The sequence below is a fragment of the Esox lucius genome, chromosome 11 (assembly GCF_011004845.1).
Source record: "Esox lucius isolate fEsoLuc1 chromosome 11, fEsoLuc1.pri, whole genome shotgun sequence".
Taxonomy (NCBI): Eukaryota; Metazoa; Chordata; class Actinopteri; order Esociformes; family Esocidae; genus Esox; species Esox lucius.
Window position 1 is genome coordinate 34,279,303 of NC_047579.1, and position 14,885 is coordinate 34,294,187.

Genomic DNA, 14,885 nt, shown 5'->3' on the forward strand with positions numbered 1-14,885 from the left:
AAAAACAGGGCTTAGCCCCCTCAGTTGAAATTTCTGCTCCCCCAGTTTAAGTTTTAAATACTCTATAGAAAAATAGCCCAAAAAATATTAGCCCCCTCGCCATTCTTTTCTGCCCCCTCAGTCAATATGTCTTGGCGCCGGGCCTGATTAAAATCCTTTGAGTGGTGGTATAAAGTTAATTCAGGTTCTGGTATAGTTGGGTATTTTTCAGGTCACAACGTTTCGTTTACTAATGTTTTTCCAGTTCCTTGTAGCGATGAAGTGACGCTTAGCTCTAATCCTTATGTTTCTGACATTGCCAATAGGACAATGTCCACTAATAGAAAATAAAAAAGCATACAGTAAGACAACATATCTAGCTGGTGTATTATTTGGGGTCCCTTTGGTCATATTTTTCATTTCATAATGCGCCAAATGTTTTCAATAGGGGACAGGTCTGGACTGCAGACATGCCAGTTTAGCACCCAGACTCTTTTACTACGGAGTCATGTGGTTGTAATACATGCAGAACTAAGCAAGGCTGTCCTTGGAAAAGACGTTGCCTGGATGGCAGCACACAGTACATAAACTGTATATATTGTTTAGCATTAATGGTGCCTTCACAGATATGCTAGTCACCCATGCCATGTGCTCTAATACACCCCCATACCATAACGGATGCTGGCTTTTGAACTGTGCGCTCACAAAGTAGCCGGATTAACTTGGGCCTAGAGAATGCAGCAGCATTTCTGAACCTTGTTAATATCCTTCTCTGATTGGTAGAGTTTAAACTTGCATTTGTGGTTGCAGTGACAAACTGTTTTCACAGACAATGGCCCTCATTCAAACCTCTGAATAGATCTCAGATTCAAACGTTGGGAGAGACTTACAATGATCTCTAAGTGTGATTCATGAAACTGTCACATCTGGTCAAAATGAGTGTACTGTAGATGTCATCCCATATTAGTAAATCGGATTAAACCGTGGACACAAGAACGCCCTGCACCTGTCCTTATTTAAATATGACACACCCATAATATATGCAGGTGTGGCAATCAGCAACCTATGAATTGACAGATTTCAACATAAATTATAATCCTGAAACGGCTAATTAACCATTCGACATTCTACGTGACAAAATTAGCGCAGTTATGAACACTTTCACGTCTCAGCCCAGAGCCAAAATCCTTTAAAAGCGCAAACTCTGCCATCATTAGGGTAACTGTTCGACCCGGAACAACTGGTTTATTTATTCTCTCACCAACCAATTTAAAACCGGTTAGCTAATAAGATGCCAGCCACAGAAATGATGATGACCATATATGATCTCCAAATTTGTTGAAACCGCCTGAGTGACTTGGGAAAAGCAAGGCAAGTTTATTTGTCTTGCGCGTTACACGCACAAGGGCATTTCAAAGCTTACAAACGCATGAACAACAGAAATGAGAGAAAATGCAGAATAAAGTTAAATAAATAAATAATACAATAATAGCCTACGGTAGTGATACAATATTTAATATTTTAGTGCATTTGTATGTTTTATATTCAGTGTCATCTTATTTTATGTTAGGCCTACCTATTGTGAGGGGTTCTCCAGTAGGAGAAACCCTATTGTTATTGTTAGTATTATTATTGGTACCTAAAATGCTTAATAACTCAAAAAGTCAATGCTACAAATTTGCATAGGGTTAAAATTGTCCACGTGTAACAACCATACAGACCCCCGCACCGTTTCCTCCACCAGGGACGCTATAGTACACGATTCAAATTGATAACTTCAAAATGATGCCATTTCCACCCCGTTTGTCCTAGAGGGCTGATTTTTAACAACCCATAATGTCTGCCATGATGGATTTTTCTGTACAATGAAAATATGTCCAAAAAAACTAAAATCTTTTTCTCATGAACCGTAAATCCAATTGACTTGTCCTTTGGCATACAGGTGTCTTATACATGCCTCCCTTAAATCTCTTCAGGAATAAGAGATAACTTGCAAAATGGTGGACAAAATGGCTGACTACTGTACAATATATGTATGTGCAATGTGCATGTGTGCAATTCTATATTGGAACAATAACCTATGCACTTCATAATTCATTGTGCCACCACCCCCTTATAACACCATGTGCATTTGTTTGCTGATATCTCAAAGGACGGCGAAACGGCAGCTGCCACAAATCTGACCATTTTCAACACAAGCTAATGCTAATAAATGCATTTACAACTCTTATTCTCCTGAACCGTAAATCAGAATTACTTGCCAGTAAATTTTCTGACCTTCTGAACAGGTGTGTAATTAAAATGAACTTATAATGTGATAATTATGTACATAGTTTTTCACACTTCTAGCTACATCATGAATCAGGAAGCCATCAATGTGTTAGAACTGGACAATATAAAGTATATTTTGTGTCATATGCATTTCACAAAGATGCCTTCATACCATTATATATTTATCAATGCATTAAGAAAAAATATCAGTCGGAAATGTAATATATAAAATACAAATTAATACATTTATTGAGAAAACAATAATCATTACTTCAATACGACAGGGGATGAACTGCGGATCGTTTTGTCAGTCGCCTTCCACAGCATGGCAGGGAATTTGCAGGCTAACCCGCACCTGACTGGGACTTAAATTAGCCTAGCCTCTGTCAAATTGTCAGTCCCAGGTGATCTGAACTATTCAGTCATCTGTAATGTTATACTATGCTGTAGTAAGATATTGCAGTAAAATACATGTTATGCTATACAGTGCTAAGAAAATATGCACTAATCGATACAGTAGTAGTTACGTTGTACAGTAGTAAAGAAAAATATCCATGCACCCATGGAACCGTTCTTCGATGGTGACCTGTCTGTCCAGTGGTGGGAGGCTGTCGGTTCGATCATGTCAGAGGATGGCACCACAACCAGGACAAATACAACATCATGTTCCTCACCTACGAAGAAATTATCAAGGGTAAGTAGAGATGACACACGACCCCATGGACCCGAGGGCCACTCTAATAAGGCTACACTTTTCACTGGGATTGGCCTCAGTGTTTTACATGAAAAGCTCAGACTTTCCATTTAAGACGGTCAGTACCCGTGTCTCACTGGGCCTTGGCTACGCCCACTGGTGCTTTCCAGCCAGCAATATGCACCATTACTAACGCTGATCTAAACACCTCACAGAGCCACTGTTTTTACTCCTCCGTGTTGTCCATGGCAACGGAAACGTCACATTCCGAATGTGACATCAATGTACTTACACAGTTGTTAACCTGATAATTTGGCTCCTGGGTGGTGACAGGATGAAGTGCTGCAGTCTTAAATATTGATTGGCTGAGAGTTGGATTGTATAACTTTACAATGGATATGGTTTTTTACTATTCTGTTGATGGTGCCCGGTTAATAATGGCAATAAGGCCCTTATAATGTATTGCTGGGCTGTATCAAGGCACTCTTTTGGTCACCGTGCTTATGAGTCAGAGTATCACTGGTTTCATCAGGGTCAAAAACATGCACTGCTGCCTGCAGTAATCCAGTCGCACACGGCTCAGCTCTTTCACGCTATTATTGGATGTTTCCTCCTGAAACAGGAAGTTAGGTCGGTGGTAGTGTGTCTGGCGGAGTTCCTGGGGAAGAATCTGTCTGGCGCAGCGACTGACAGCATAGTGGAACTGGTCACCTTCAATAACATGGAGAAAGATGACAAAGCCAACTACGAGTTCCTGCCTGAAGACATTGTGGACCAAAACTAGGGGAAGTTCCTCTCCAAAGTTAACGATCAGAAGGGAGAGGGAGAGGAGCAGAGAGGAAGGAGGAGAGTCGAGAGGAGAAGAGATGAGAAAGAGAATAAAAGAGGAGAGGATAAGAGAGAGAATAGAGGAAAGAAGAGAGGAGGACATTCTCCATGGACAAACACCAGAGGGTTGTTTGTTCATGCTGTTGCAGTCAGATTGGACGGTGGTACATTCATGCTATGGTCAGATCCTGAAGCTGCTCCTAAGTGACACTTATCTCTAACTCCCTCTCTGTTCCTCTCCATTGTTGTCTCTATCTCTGCTTCTCCATCTGTTGCTCTCTCCTCCCTCCATCTCTATCTCTATCTCTATCTCTCTCTCTCTCAGGTAAAATAGGAGACTGGAAGAACTCATTGACAGTGGCCCAGAGTGAACATTTTGACCGGTTCTACCAGGAAAGAATGAAGGACTTACCTCTCAACTTCATCTCGGACATCACTGAGCTGCAGGGCTTATACAGACATATACACACACACACACACACACTTGCACACAAACAAAGACATGCACCATAGACACTGACTGACAGACACACACATATTCTCCCACATGCACACAAACACACATAGACACAGACAAAATATTATGTTCAATATGAATGTCAAACAGACATTTGTTTGGTAATGTGAATGAAAATGAAATAAGTACCTTAAACATATCCTGCCCAGTTTACTATCTCAATACTTGTCCATAAACCCCCCAGAGATTGATTGTCACCAGGTTATTAAATAAATGTGTAGGTGCAAGAGAGTTATATTTTTTACTTAATGTGTAAAATTTCTTTCATTGGAAAACGGCCGGGAGTACGTTGCACTGCCCAGTCTCCAGTGTGAACTCAATAACAGCTGTGTAGCTGGAGAATGGGCTAGTCTACCTCAACCTTGTGTGCACCTGCGAAAAGCATCTGTGTTAAGCAAGCACCGTGGTAACCATCAGCCTCACGGGGCAGGGCAAAACGTTCCTGGAGGAAGCAATGGTTCGGTCTTTGACCATCCTGCCCCTGCTTTGGAGATGGTTTCACAAAATTAGGTGGGGAGAAAAATGGCAAATAAAGATATGTAATAATATTGATCTGTGTGTGTTTGGAATGGTAGGCAATACGTTTTAGGAATTCCCTGGCATATGCAGATGGTAAAGTAATCAACATGAACGACAATTAAGGCAAATCACATGTAATATATTGCAGGTATTCCTACCACAATGCGGTTTCCTCAGCATTTTCGGCCGAAAGCATTGGATTTTAGACCATGACAAACGCAGTTACTTTGTCTAACTTAAAAGATATATAAGAACTAAAATGGCTGATGTGAGTATTTAAGATGCAGTGAAATAAAATGTCTAGATTATTATGGCAATCATAAGAAAATTATGATATATTGCCTATACATTGGACCTAGCACATGTCCAGTTTTAATAAAACATTTTACATTAAATATATCCATCCCAAATAATATAGGATTACACAGTCAGCTGATATAAAAAAAATTACACTGAAAACAAAACTCAAATATATCTGTACATTGGCCTGGACTAGGCCATTTATAGGCTTACATTAAATATGAAAATTAATAAACCGTTTATTTATTATAATTAAAAGGGCATAATCTGCGATGTACAATTTAGAAGGTCACCTGTTTTCCTACACTTTCAACAGCAGACGGCAGTGCATGCCTTCAGGTTCCAGAGTTCCACTGAGAAGGTATTGACACTTATTAGGGCAAGTCGGTGTAATTCCGAGCCATACAAATACAATATTTAGATTTAAAAACATTTAACAAATTTCAGTGTTGAAAAAAAGCGCAGGGTTGATTTAGTCTGCGTTGGGCCATGGTCTTGTCAGTTATTGTGACGTTTGCCAGGTGATAACGTTATGTCGCAAGTGAACAGTTGATTGAGAATTAGTTCAGATATGAGTATGACACCGCTTTGATCCCTACAGTTCTGGTAAGTTGTAGCCTAGGCCTACATTTGATTGATTTAACGACACAACCCTCATATTGTTATTCTGATATACAGTGGATATAAAAAGTCTACACACCCCTATTAAAATGCCAGGTTTTTGTGATGTAAAAGAATGAGACAAAGATAAATCATTTTAGAACTTTTTCCACTGTTAATGTGACCTATAATGTGAACAAATGAAAAAAACTAATGGAAATCTTCGAGGTAAAAAAAATAAAAAAATAACCTGGTTGCATAAGTGTGCACACCCTCTTATAACTGGGGATGTGGCTGTGTTCAGAATTAACCAATCACATTCAAACTCATTTTAAATAGAAGTCATTACACACCTGCCATCATTTAAAGTGACTCTGATTATAATATATATCCTCCTATATCCTCTATAATCCTCCCTCCCTCTTTTCTAATATATATTCTTGGTGTCAGTGTAACAGCAGTGTAACAACATGTCTTGAGGGAAACAATTGTGATACAATGAATCAATTGTTGACCCCTAGTTGCTTCAACGAAAATAAAAAGAGTACGGACAGCGCTCACAGAGCTGAGGATGAAAAGGAAGAGCCAGTTTGATTTGGAGAGCGACGAAGGCCCTTTCCTGAAAATGCTCAAAAAAAAGAAACCAGGCCACTGCCAAGAGGATTTCCCTGGTGCCCCCTTGAGTGTGTAGTCCCCGGTCAACACAGAGCAGTCTCCCTGAAGGAGAAGACTCATGTAGCAGATGGGTAACGAAAACCAGGGCTTCAGCCAGAAGGAAACTGCCACCGCAGAAGGCAAGACAATGTTACCCACTGACCCAACATGACAAGGCATGCCGGTCTGTCCAGAGTTCCAAGAGACCTCTGTATCCCTGGACTCGGATACAGAGGATCTCAGCACGGCAAAGACGAGCTGTGCCAGCATCGCCTCAACATCAGCAGGTTCCTGGGGGATGCCGCTGCCCAAACTCTGGGAAATATGCCATAACGTTTTGGGGCGTTTGCAGGCAAAAATATCTGGCAAAGGTCAGACATCTTTTTTCGTTACTTGCCGTATGTTTCAAGGATCAGACACCACAAAGTATTACATTCCTGGGCCTGTTGAGATACCTTGGGAATTGGGCCAGTCATAAACAATATGTGAATGTTTGATCTCCTTTTGCAGCCAGGTTCTCCTCGCTCTACGATGTAGGCAAAATGCGGTGACAAGGAGGCTTTGGGTCCGTCTATGAAGGGACACGGAAACAGGATGGAAAAATGTAATCCTTATCATTCCCTATCTTTACTCTCTCTTCCCTATCTGCTGTATTTCCTTTATCCACTCTTCACAGTTCACTTTCTACCACTTTGCTTTCTTTCTACTTGCTTTTTTCCATTCTTCTCTGCTCTGTCCCTCTTCCCTCTCAACACTTTCCTCTCAAACACTCTGGTGGGCAGTACTCAGCGGTGCCTGAGACAGAGAGAGGGGGGGCTGTTGTTTTCGGCGCTACTTCACCAGAGCGAACGGAATGTCAGAAGGCCCCAGTCGGTCTAAAGCCCAGCTCACCTGAATACTTGTGAATACTCGGCTCGTGAATACAGGTCGCTGCAGCTGAAGTCGATCAGCTTCACCTGGAAAGTCTCCGTTTGCAACAGCAGGTTCTCCCCTTATACGTCCCGGTGCAGGACGCTGCAGTGTCGGCAAACCAGTACCGCCTGTCACATGATGCCCCTAGCCGTGTCTTCGCTGAAGGCCCCGTCCGCCACGGTGCACATGTAATCGTACACGTCTGTGCAGGGTGCGGGATGCTCCAATGACCAGGATGATGCGGTAGGGCTGGTCAAACCAATCCAAAAGCACCACGACGTGGTCACATGCCGGGGGCTGGGATACGAGCAAATGCAGGGCCACCTCCAGAGGCAGTCTGTGTGACATTTCGGACTAAAGGGGGGAGGTCGCTTAACACAGAGTCATGATGTTCCAGGCTAAGGCAGATTGGTCAACACACATGCAAAATGTTCTAGGCTAAAAAGAAGTTGATTAGCACACTGCATTGGTCGGAATGTGACAAAAACTATTCTGAAAACAGTATAGCCAGGACTATTATTAAATGTCATTAAAATGGCTGATTCCTCTAAAGGCAAAGTCCATGTTAGAATTTCTCCCAGCTGTCTCCTCAAAAAAAATTTGACATTTCCTACATATTCAAGTTTGTTCTGTTTACTTTTCCTCCCGGAACAAGGATGCATTTTGTGACTCCACTGTTCTTGCTAATTCAGTTTTTCAATAGAATACAAGGATCTGATTCACTGGTGCCTAAGACGAAATGCTAAAGCTAGGCCAACACTCGAAGAAATCCTGCAAAACTATATATATACACATATATATACACAACTCTGGAAGAAATTAAGAGACTACTCCACATTTTTCTTAAATCAGCATCTCTACATTTATGGCAGCCATTCCATTCCAGTTTCTGTTAAATTCCAACACAGGCTCACCTCATTTTACTTAATGAGGTACTGATTTAATGAGGAAAAGTATAAAAACCACTGCTGTGGTCATCAATATCCTCTTGCAACAGGACCAGTTAGATGGCAAAAACAGTGCAAGTAGTACCTCAAAGGTAATTTGAATAAAAAATTACTATTCAGCATGACAAAAGAGTTGGAAAGAAAAGCTTTGAGTGAGGAAAAGAATGGTTCGATTCTGGCTTTACAGGTAGAGGGATACAGTGGGCCATCAGGTTGCTTTTATCCAAGACGGCGGTTCATAAGAACAAGGTCAAGCAACAGACATTGGGGACAACAAAGTTACAGACTGGCAAAGGGCAAAAACGACTCATTCGAATGTCACTCAACGACCTTAGGATGACATCAAGTGACCTACAAAAAGAATGGCAAACCGCAGCTGGGGTGAAGTACATGGCGAGGACGGTTCGAAACAGGCTCCTAGGGGCAGGGCTGAAGTCATGCAGAACTAGCCTCATAAACGTAAGTACCCCAGATCTGGGGTACTAGAACCTTGAACCCTTTAGAACCCAAAATAATTAAAAAAAAATGTTCAGAAGTTGCTATCCCTCTGAGCTTGGTCTCACTAACTTACATGGGCATGGGCCCCAACCTCCCCTCCCCAGCGCGTCAGACCTCCTGCTGGCACAGCTACTAAGTAAGTAAACAGAGCAGTTGTCAACAAACAGAGGCTAAAGTTGAATTCGCAATGAAGCCAGACACTCAATCGATCATAAGGACATATATTTTGGATGCCTGGGACTTACCTTTATCGATCCAGCCATCTGAGACGCCATCTTTTTTAGAAAGTTGGCCACTTTTCTCATCACAAGGTAAGCTCTTGTTTGGTCTGTGCTTGTGATATAGCTTCCATTTCGGTACCAAATGAATTGCTAGGTTCTTAGAACCTTAACCAGCCTATTGGCAATGTTATCCGATCATGTATGACTGATAAAACATATCGATTGTCTGGGTGGTCAATATGCGCTATTGCGCGTGGATGCCTTAGTTTCGTGGATCATTCAGTATTCCTTTTAGCGAATGCTACGTTAGCGTAGCTTAGCATAGCTTTAGGTTAGATTGACAAGTCTAGTAGCCAATTAGATTGTCCCTTCAGTGGTAGGCTGATTTCCAGGCTGGGGAGAGCCTCGCCATGGATCCTCGTTGCGCAACAGGTCGAAGTTCGCATGGAAAGTTACTGGGATTTATTTTAATTAATTTTTTGTATGGGTTACTAGACTAAATAAATAGCATTTAATACATTAAAGATGTACATCAAATAGTGGAATGATGTAATATACACATTTGAAGTAAAGGGACACTTGGAAACGGCTCTTGACACCACTTACTAAACTTGCTGCCCAGATCTAGTACTTACAAGTATGTCTATCAATCCCGATTTTTTTCTGATTATGTTAACATGATTAGGTAACCATAGGACGTGTGTATAGCATAGAATATCCATATTTGAGTTTTAGCCTGTCCATGAAAGAATATAAAAAGTAAAAACGTTAATTTTTTTTAATGTTTTTAGCTTGTGCCTGAAAACCTTATTTCTTCCAATCTACACTCTGCTGAGTTCCTCATAATCTCCCATGTGTATTTTATACAGTATACCTTCACTCTGCATGTCCTGACAACATACACTCACCTAAAGGATTATTAGGAACACCATACTAATACTGTGTTTGACCCCCTTTCGCCTTCAGAACTGCCTTAATTTTACGTGGCAATGATTCAACAAGGTGCTGAAAGCATTCTTTAGAAATGTTGGCCCATATTGATAGGATAGCATTTGCAGTTGATAGAGATTTGTGGGATGCACATCCAGGGCACGAAGCTCCCGTTCCACCACATCCCAAAGATGCTCTATTGGGTCGAGATCTGGTGACTGTGGGGGCCATTTCAGTACAGTGAACTCATTGTCATGTTCAAGAAACCAATTTGAAATGATTCGAGCTTTGTGACATGGTGCATTATCCTGCTGGAAGTAGCCATCAGAGGATGGGTACATGGTGGTCATAAAGGGATGCTCAGGTAGGCCATGGCATTTAAACGATGCCCAATTGGTGCTAAGTGTGCCAAGAAAACATCCCCCACACCATTACACCACCACCACCAGCCTGCACAGTGGTAACAAGGCATTATGGATCCATGTTCTCATTCTGTTTACGCCAAATTCTTACTCTACCATCTGAATGTCTCAACAGAAATCGCGACTCATCAGACCAGAATCTGGAATTTGATCAATTTGGTCACGTCATCAAACAAAGCTGAGCTACCAAATTATTTTTGGCAGGAGTGGCATGAAGTCATCCAACAGCAATGGTGGAGAGCATGCCAAGACGCATGAAAGGTGTGATTAAAAATCGGGGTTATTCCACCAAATATTGATTTCTAAATTCTTCCTAAGTTAAAACATGAGTATTTAGTTGCTGTAAAATAAATATGAAAACAATGCATTTTTATCATAGGTAAACTTCAACTGTGAGAGACGGAATCTAAAACAAAAATCCAGAAAATCACATTGTATGATTTTTAAATAATTAATTAGCATTTTATTGCATGACATAAGTATTTGATCACCTACCAACCAGTAAGAGTTCCAGCTCTCTCAGACCTGTTAGTTTTTCTTTAAGAAGCTCTCCTATTCTCCACTCATTACCTGTATTAACTGCACCTGTTTGAACTCGTTGCCTGTATAAAAGACACCTGTCCACACACTCAATCAAACAGACTCCAACCTCTTCACAATGGCCAAGACCTGAGAGCTGTGTAAGGACATCAGGGATGAAATTTTAGACCTGCACAAGGCTGAGATGGGCTACAGGACAATAGGCAAGCAGCTTGGTGAGAAGGCAACAACTGTTGGCGCAATTATTAGAAAATGGAAGAGGTTCATGATGACGGTCAATCTCCCTCGGTCTGGGGCTCCATGCAAGATCTCACCTCGTGGGGCATCAATGATCATGAGGAAGGTGAGGGATCAGCCCAGAACTACACGGCAGGACCTGGTCAATGACCTGAAGAGAGCTGGGACCACAGTCTCAAAGAAAACCATTAGTACCACACTACACCGTCATGGATTAAAGTCCTGCAGTGCACACAAGGTCCCCCTGCTCAAGCCAGCACATGACCAGGCCCGTCTGAAGTTTGCCAATGACCATCTGGATGATCCAGAGGAGGAATGGGAGAAGGTCATGTGGTCTGATGAGACAAAAATAGAGCTTTTTGGTCTAAACTCCACTCGCCGTGTTTGGAGGAAGAAGAAGGATGAATACAACCCCAAGAACACCATCCCAACCGTGAAGCATGGAGGTGGAAACATCATTCTTTGGGGATGCTTTTCTGCAAAGGGGACAGGACGACTGCACTGTATTGAGGGGAGGATGGATGGGGTCATGTATCGCAAGATCTTGGCCAACAACAACCTTCCCTCAGTAAGAGCATTGAAGATGGGTCATGGCTGACAGCATGGGTCATTGTCTTTCAGCAACGACCAGAAACACACAGCCAGGGCAACAAAGGAGTGGCTCCGTAAGAAGCCTCTTAAGGTCCTGGAGTGGCCTAGCCAGTCTCCAGACCTGAACCCAATAGAAAATCTTTGGAGGGAACTGAAAGTCTGTATTGCCCAGCGACCTGAAGGATCTGGTCTGTATGGAGGAGTGGGCCAAAATCCCTGCTGCAGTGTGTGCAAACCTGGTCATGAACTACAGGAAACATATGATCTCTGTAATTGCAAACAAAGGTTTCTGTACCAAATATTAAGTTCTGCTTTTCTGATGTATCAAATACTTATGTCATGCAATAAAATGTTAATTACTTAAAAATCATACAATGTGATTTTCTATGATTTTTGTTTTAGATTCCATCACTCACAGTTGAAGTGTACCTATGATAAAAATTACAGACTTCTACATACAAGTGGGAAATCTGCAAAAGTGTATCAAATACTTGTTCTCCCCACTGTATCTCCCAATATGGTGGTAAGGGCTAAGAGATATATTACAAGATGGTGGAAAAAATGGCTGACCAGTGTAATACTTATGGATGCATACACTTTGTGTACATTGCATTGTGGCACAATGAAAATACAGACCAGGTATATTATCCACACAGATACCTGTCCCGATTCCTCCACAAGGGGCGCCACAGGCCACGCCTTAATGCATTCTCCCCGAAAATATGTGATTTCCACACCAATTAACCTAGAATTCTGATTATTTATGTACAAGCCTCATTCCCCACAACGTACAAAATTGCACCAAGAACCTATCATGTCTGCCATGTAACATATCTTTTATTGAAAACCTATAAAAATCTACATAAAATCAACAATAACTGTGCATATGTGTCTAATAGATGTCTCCCTACAGGGTGTTTTAAACTAAGAGAAATAATACAAGATGGTGGACAATATGGCTGACCACAGTGAAAAATAGATGAAAGTGCTTACCATGTGATTATTTCTGCTGTCATATGCTTACAATGTTATGACTGCTTCCCTATGCTCCCCATGTCACAGGGGAACCCCGTCCCATGGTTGCTTGCAACTATATTTATAATTGTAGTTGTTGTTACTGAGGCTGTTACGATTGTTGGTTTTTGTGATTATGATGGTCTTACTGCAAATCAAGCATGATCTTATTTTTTGACGTTGGTTTACACGGTCTCCGACCAGATGTGAGTTTGATCATAGGTATACGACAAAAATAATATTGATGAATACCAGCTCTGTTGTTGAAATGATTGTATTATCATTTAGGATCATATTTGATTGTACGCACGTTTCATGAATGAGGGCCAATGGTTTTCAGAAGTGTTCTTGAGCCCATGCCGTGATGTCCAGTACAGACTTGTGTCTGTTTTTAATGCAGTGCCGTCTGAGGGCCCCAAGATCATGGCCATCCAATATTGGTTTTCGGCCTTGTCCCTTGCATTTAGATGCACCTCTGCGGTCATGTCCTGATTGTGGCCCCCAGGTGCATAGAGATACCTAGAGGCCCCCAGCCAGAACCTGACACTACTCCCCCAGGGTGCAGGCTCCCGACTGCAAGACTGGAACAACCAGGGGGGGAGGGCAGGTGGACAGTGGAGGTTCCGCCCCCGGAGTAGGAAGCGATGCCAGGGCAGGTGGAGGCTCTGCCCCCGAGGCAGGAGGAGGGAGCAGAGGGGGGAGCTGGTGACAGGAGGGGCTCATCACTTTGACCAAACACCCTCTTTTATTTCCTGCCACTCCGGAGGCGGTAGTGGCTCATCGTCAATTTCAGAAAAATGGCAATGGAGGCTCATGGTGGGGGACTGGCACAGGGGGACACGACTGGGAAACATACAAAAGAGGCTCTCCTTCCTCCTCCCAAGTCTGCAGGGGCTCTCTCCAGAACCCCCAAGAGTGTGGTGGCAGGAGTATCTCGTCCTCCTCTGCCTCCGAAGGCCCCCATAGCCCACCCAAAAAAATAGTATGGGGGGTTCTTTCTGGGCTGATCACTGGGCCTGCCTCTGGGAACACCAACATGGTGTACGCCAGCGTCGCCGCCTGCTTTGGGGCTCTGGATCCTCTGGCCAGGGATGCAGACTCCAAATCCGAACCTCTCCAAACACGCGGCAGATCTCCTCCGCTGTTGTTTGTGGCGCTGTCCTGGTTTGGTTAGTCATTCAGTCATGGTGGTGTAGACAGGACACAGACGCAGGGTTAAAGGAGAAAAGTGAAAGGATGATGCCCTCAAACAGAAAACAACAAAAGGCGAGGCACACCGCATACTGACACAAACAGCGCAAATGCAATTGGTGCAAACAATGAAAAAACATAGCAACTTAAATAGGGTCCTCAATTAGAGGAAATGCAGGACAGCTGCCTCTAATTTGGGACAACCAAAACAGCAGTGCAGAGATGCCTAGATGCCTGACTTAGGTCCTGACTGTTTCCCCCAGGCGCATAGAGATTCCTAGATGCCTCCAGCCTGGACCTGATAGTCATATGTTCACTATTTTGTCTTATGGACTCTTCAATCTTTGTAATATGATTGAAATGTAAGGACACAGAAAATTGTCTATGTAAATATGTGGAAACAATTAGGATTGATCAATTAGTGCCAACACATGGGCTACCATCTCTGAAATTGACCCATTACTCACTGTTAATGAATTAAGGTCTAATCCCTAGGCTGTAGGGCTACCTATATGGATTTAATGCTGTTTTGTTAAGAATATCTGAATAACTTGATTCTAACAATCATTTCAGCTGCAACCCCAGTGTAAAGCGCACCTGGTAGCAAGTCAGGATGAAATCTAAAGATATTCTATCAAGTGGTGGGTATTAGTTCTCATCATTAATACACAGCGTGTAGCCTACACTTACAATAGCCTACTCATGTGTTCACAGCCTTTATGTACAGGGTAATATACTATCAAATGTTTTGATTGCCCAGTTTAAAATATTTATGTAGTTCACATGCCTGTCAAATGTACAGTTGAGAGGGATACTATTGAAAATGCCTAAATCAGGCAATGACCCAGGTCAGCTAGCCTCCATGTTATCTGACAAAGGATTTCATGCAGTTTTAACATACTACCATTGTAAGAAAATCACCAACTAATGTCTTTAATTGTTTTGAATATAAGTAAAAGTTTTAAGTTTTAATAATGTAGCATAGCCTACAGGTCAAATCAAATATCTAAACACTGATGC

General features: G+C 42.2%; 1 protein-coding gene across 1 annotated transcript; it reads left to right on the plus strand.

Moving 5' to 3' along the window:
- Nucleotides 1-2,835: 2,835 nt before the first annotated feature.
- On the plus strand, nucleotides 2,836-7,466 carry LOC117595224 (amine sulfotransferase-like; the record flags this gene model as incomplete). The annotated part of the gene is made up of 5 exons (XM_034295137.1): nucleotides 2,836-2,944; nucleotides 3,060-3,062; nucleotides 3,571-3,723; nucleotides 3,978-4,233; nucleotides 7,289-7,466. Coding segments are annotated over 5 exons (699 nt in total), but the record flags the coding sequence as incomplete, so codon positions are not given.
- Between the last annotated feature and the right edge of the window lie 7,419 nt (nucleotides 7,467-14,885).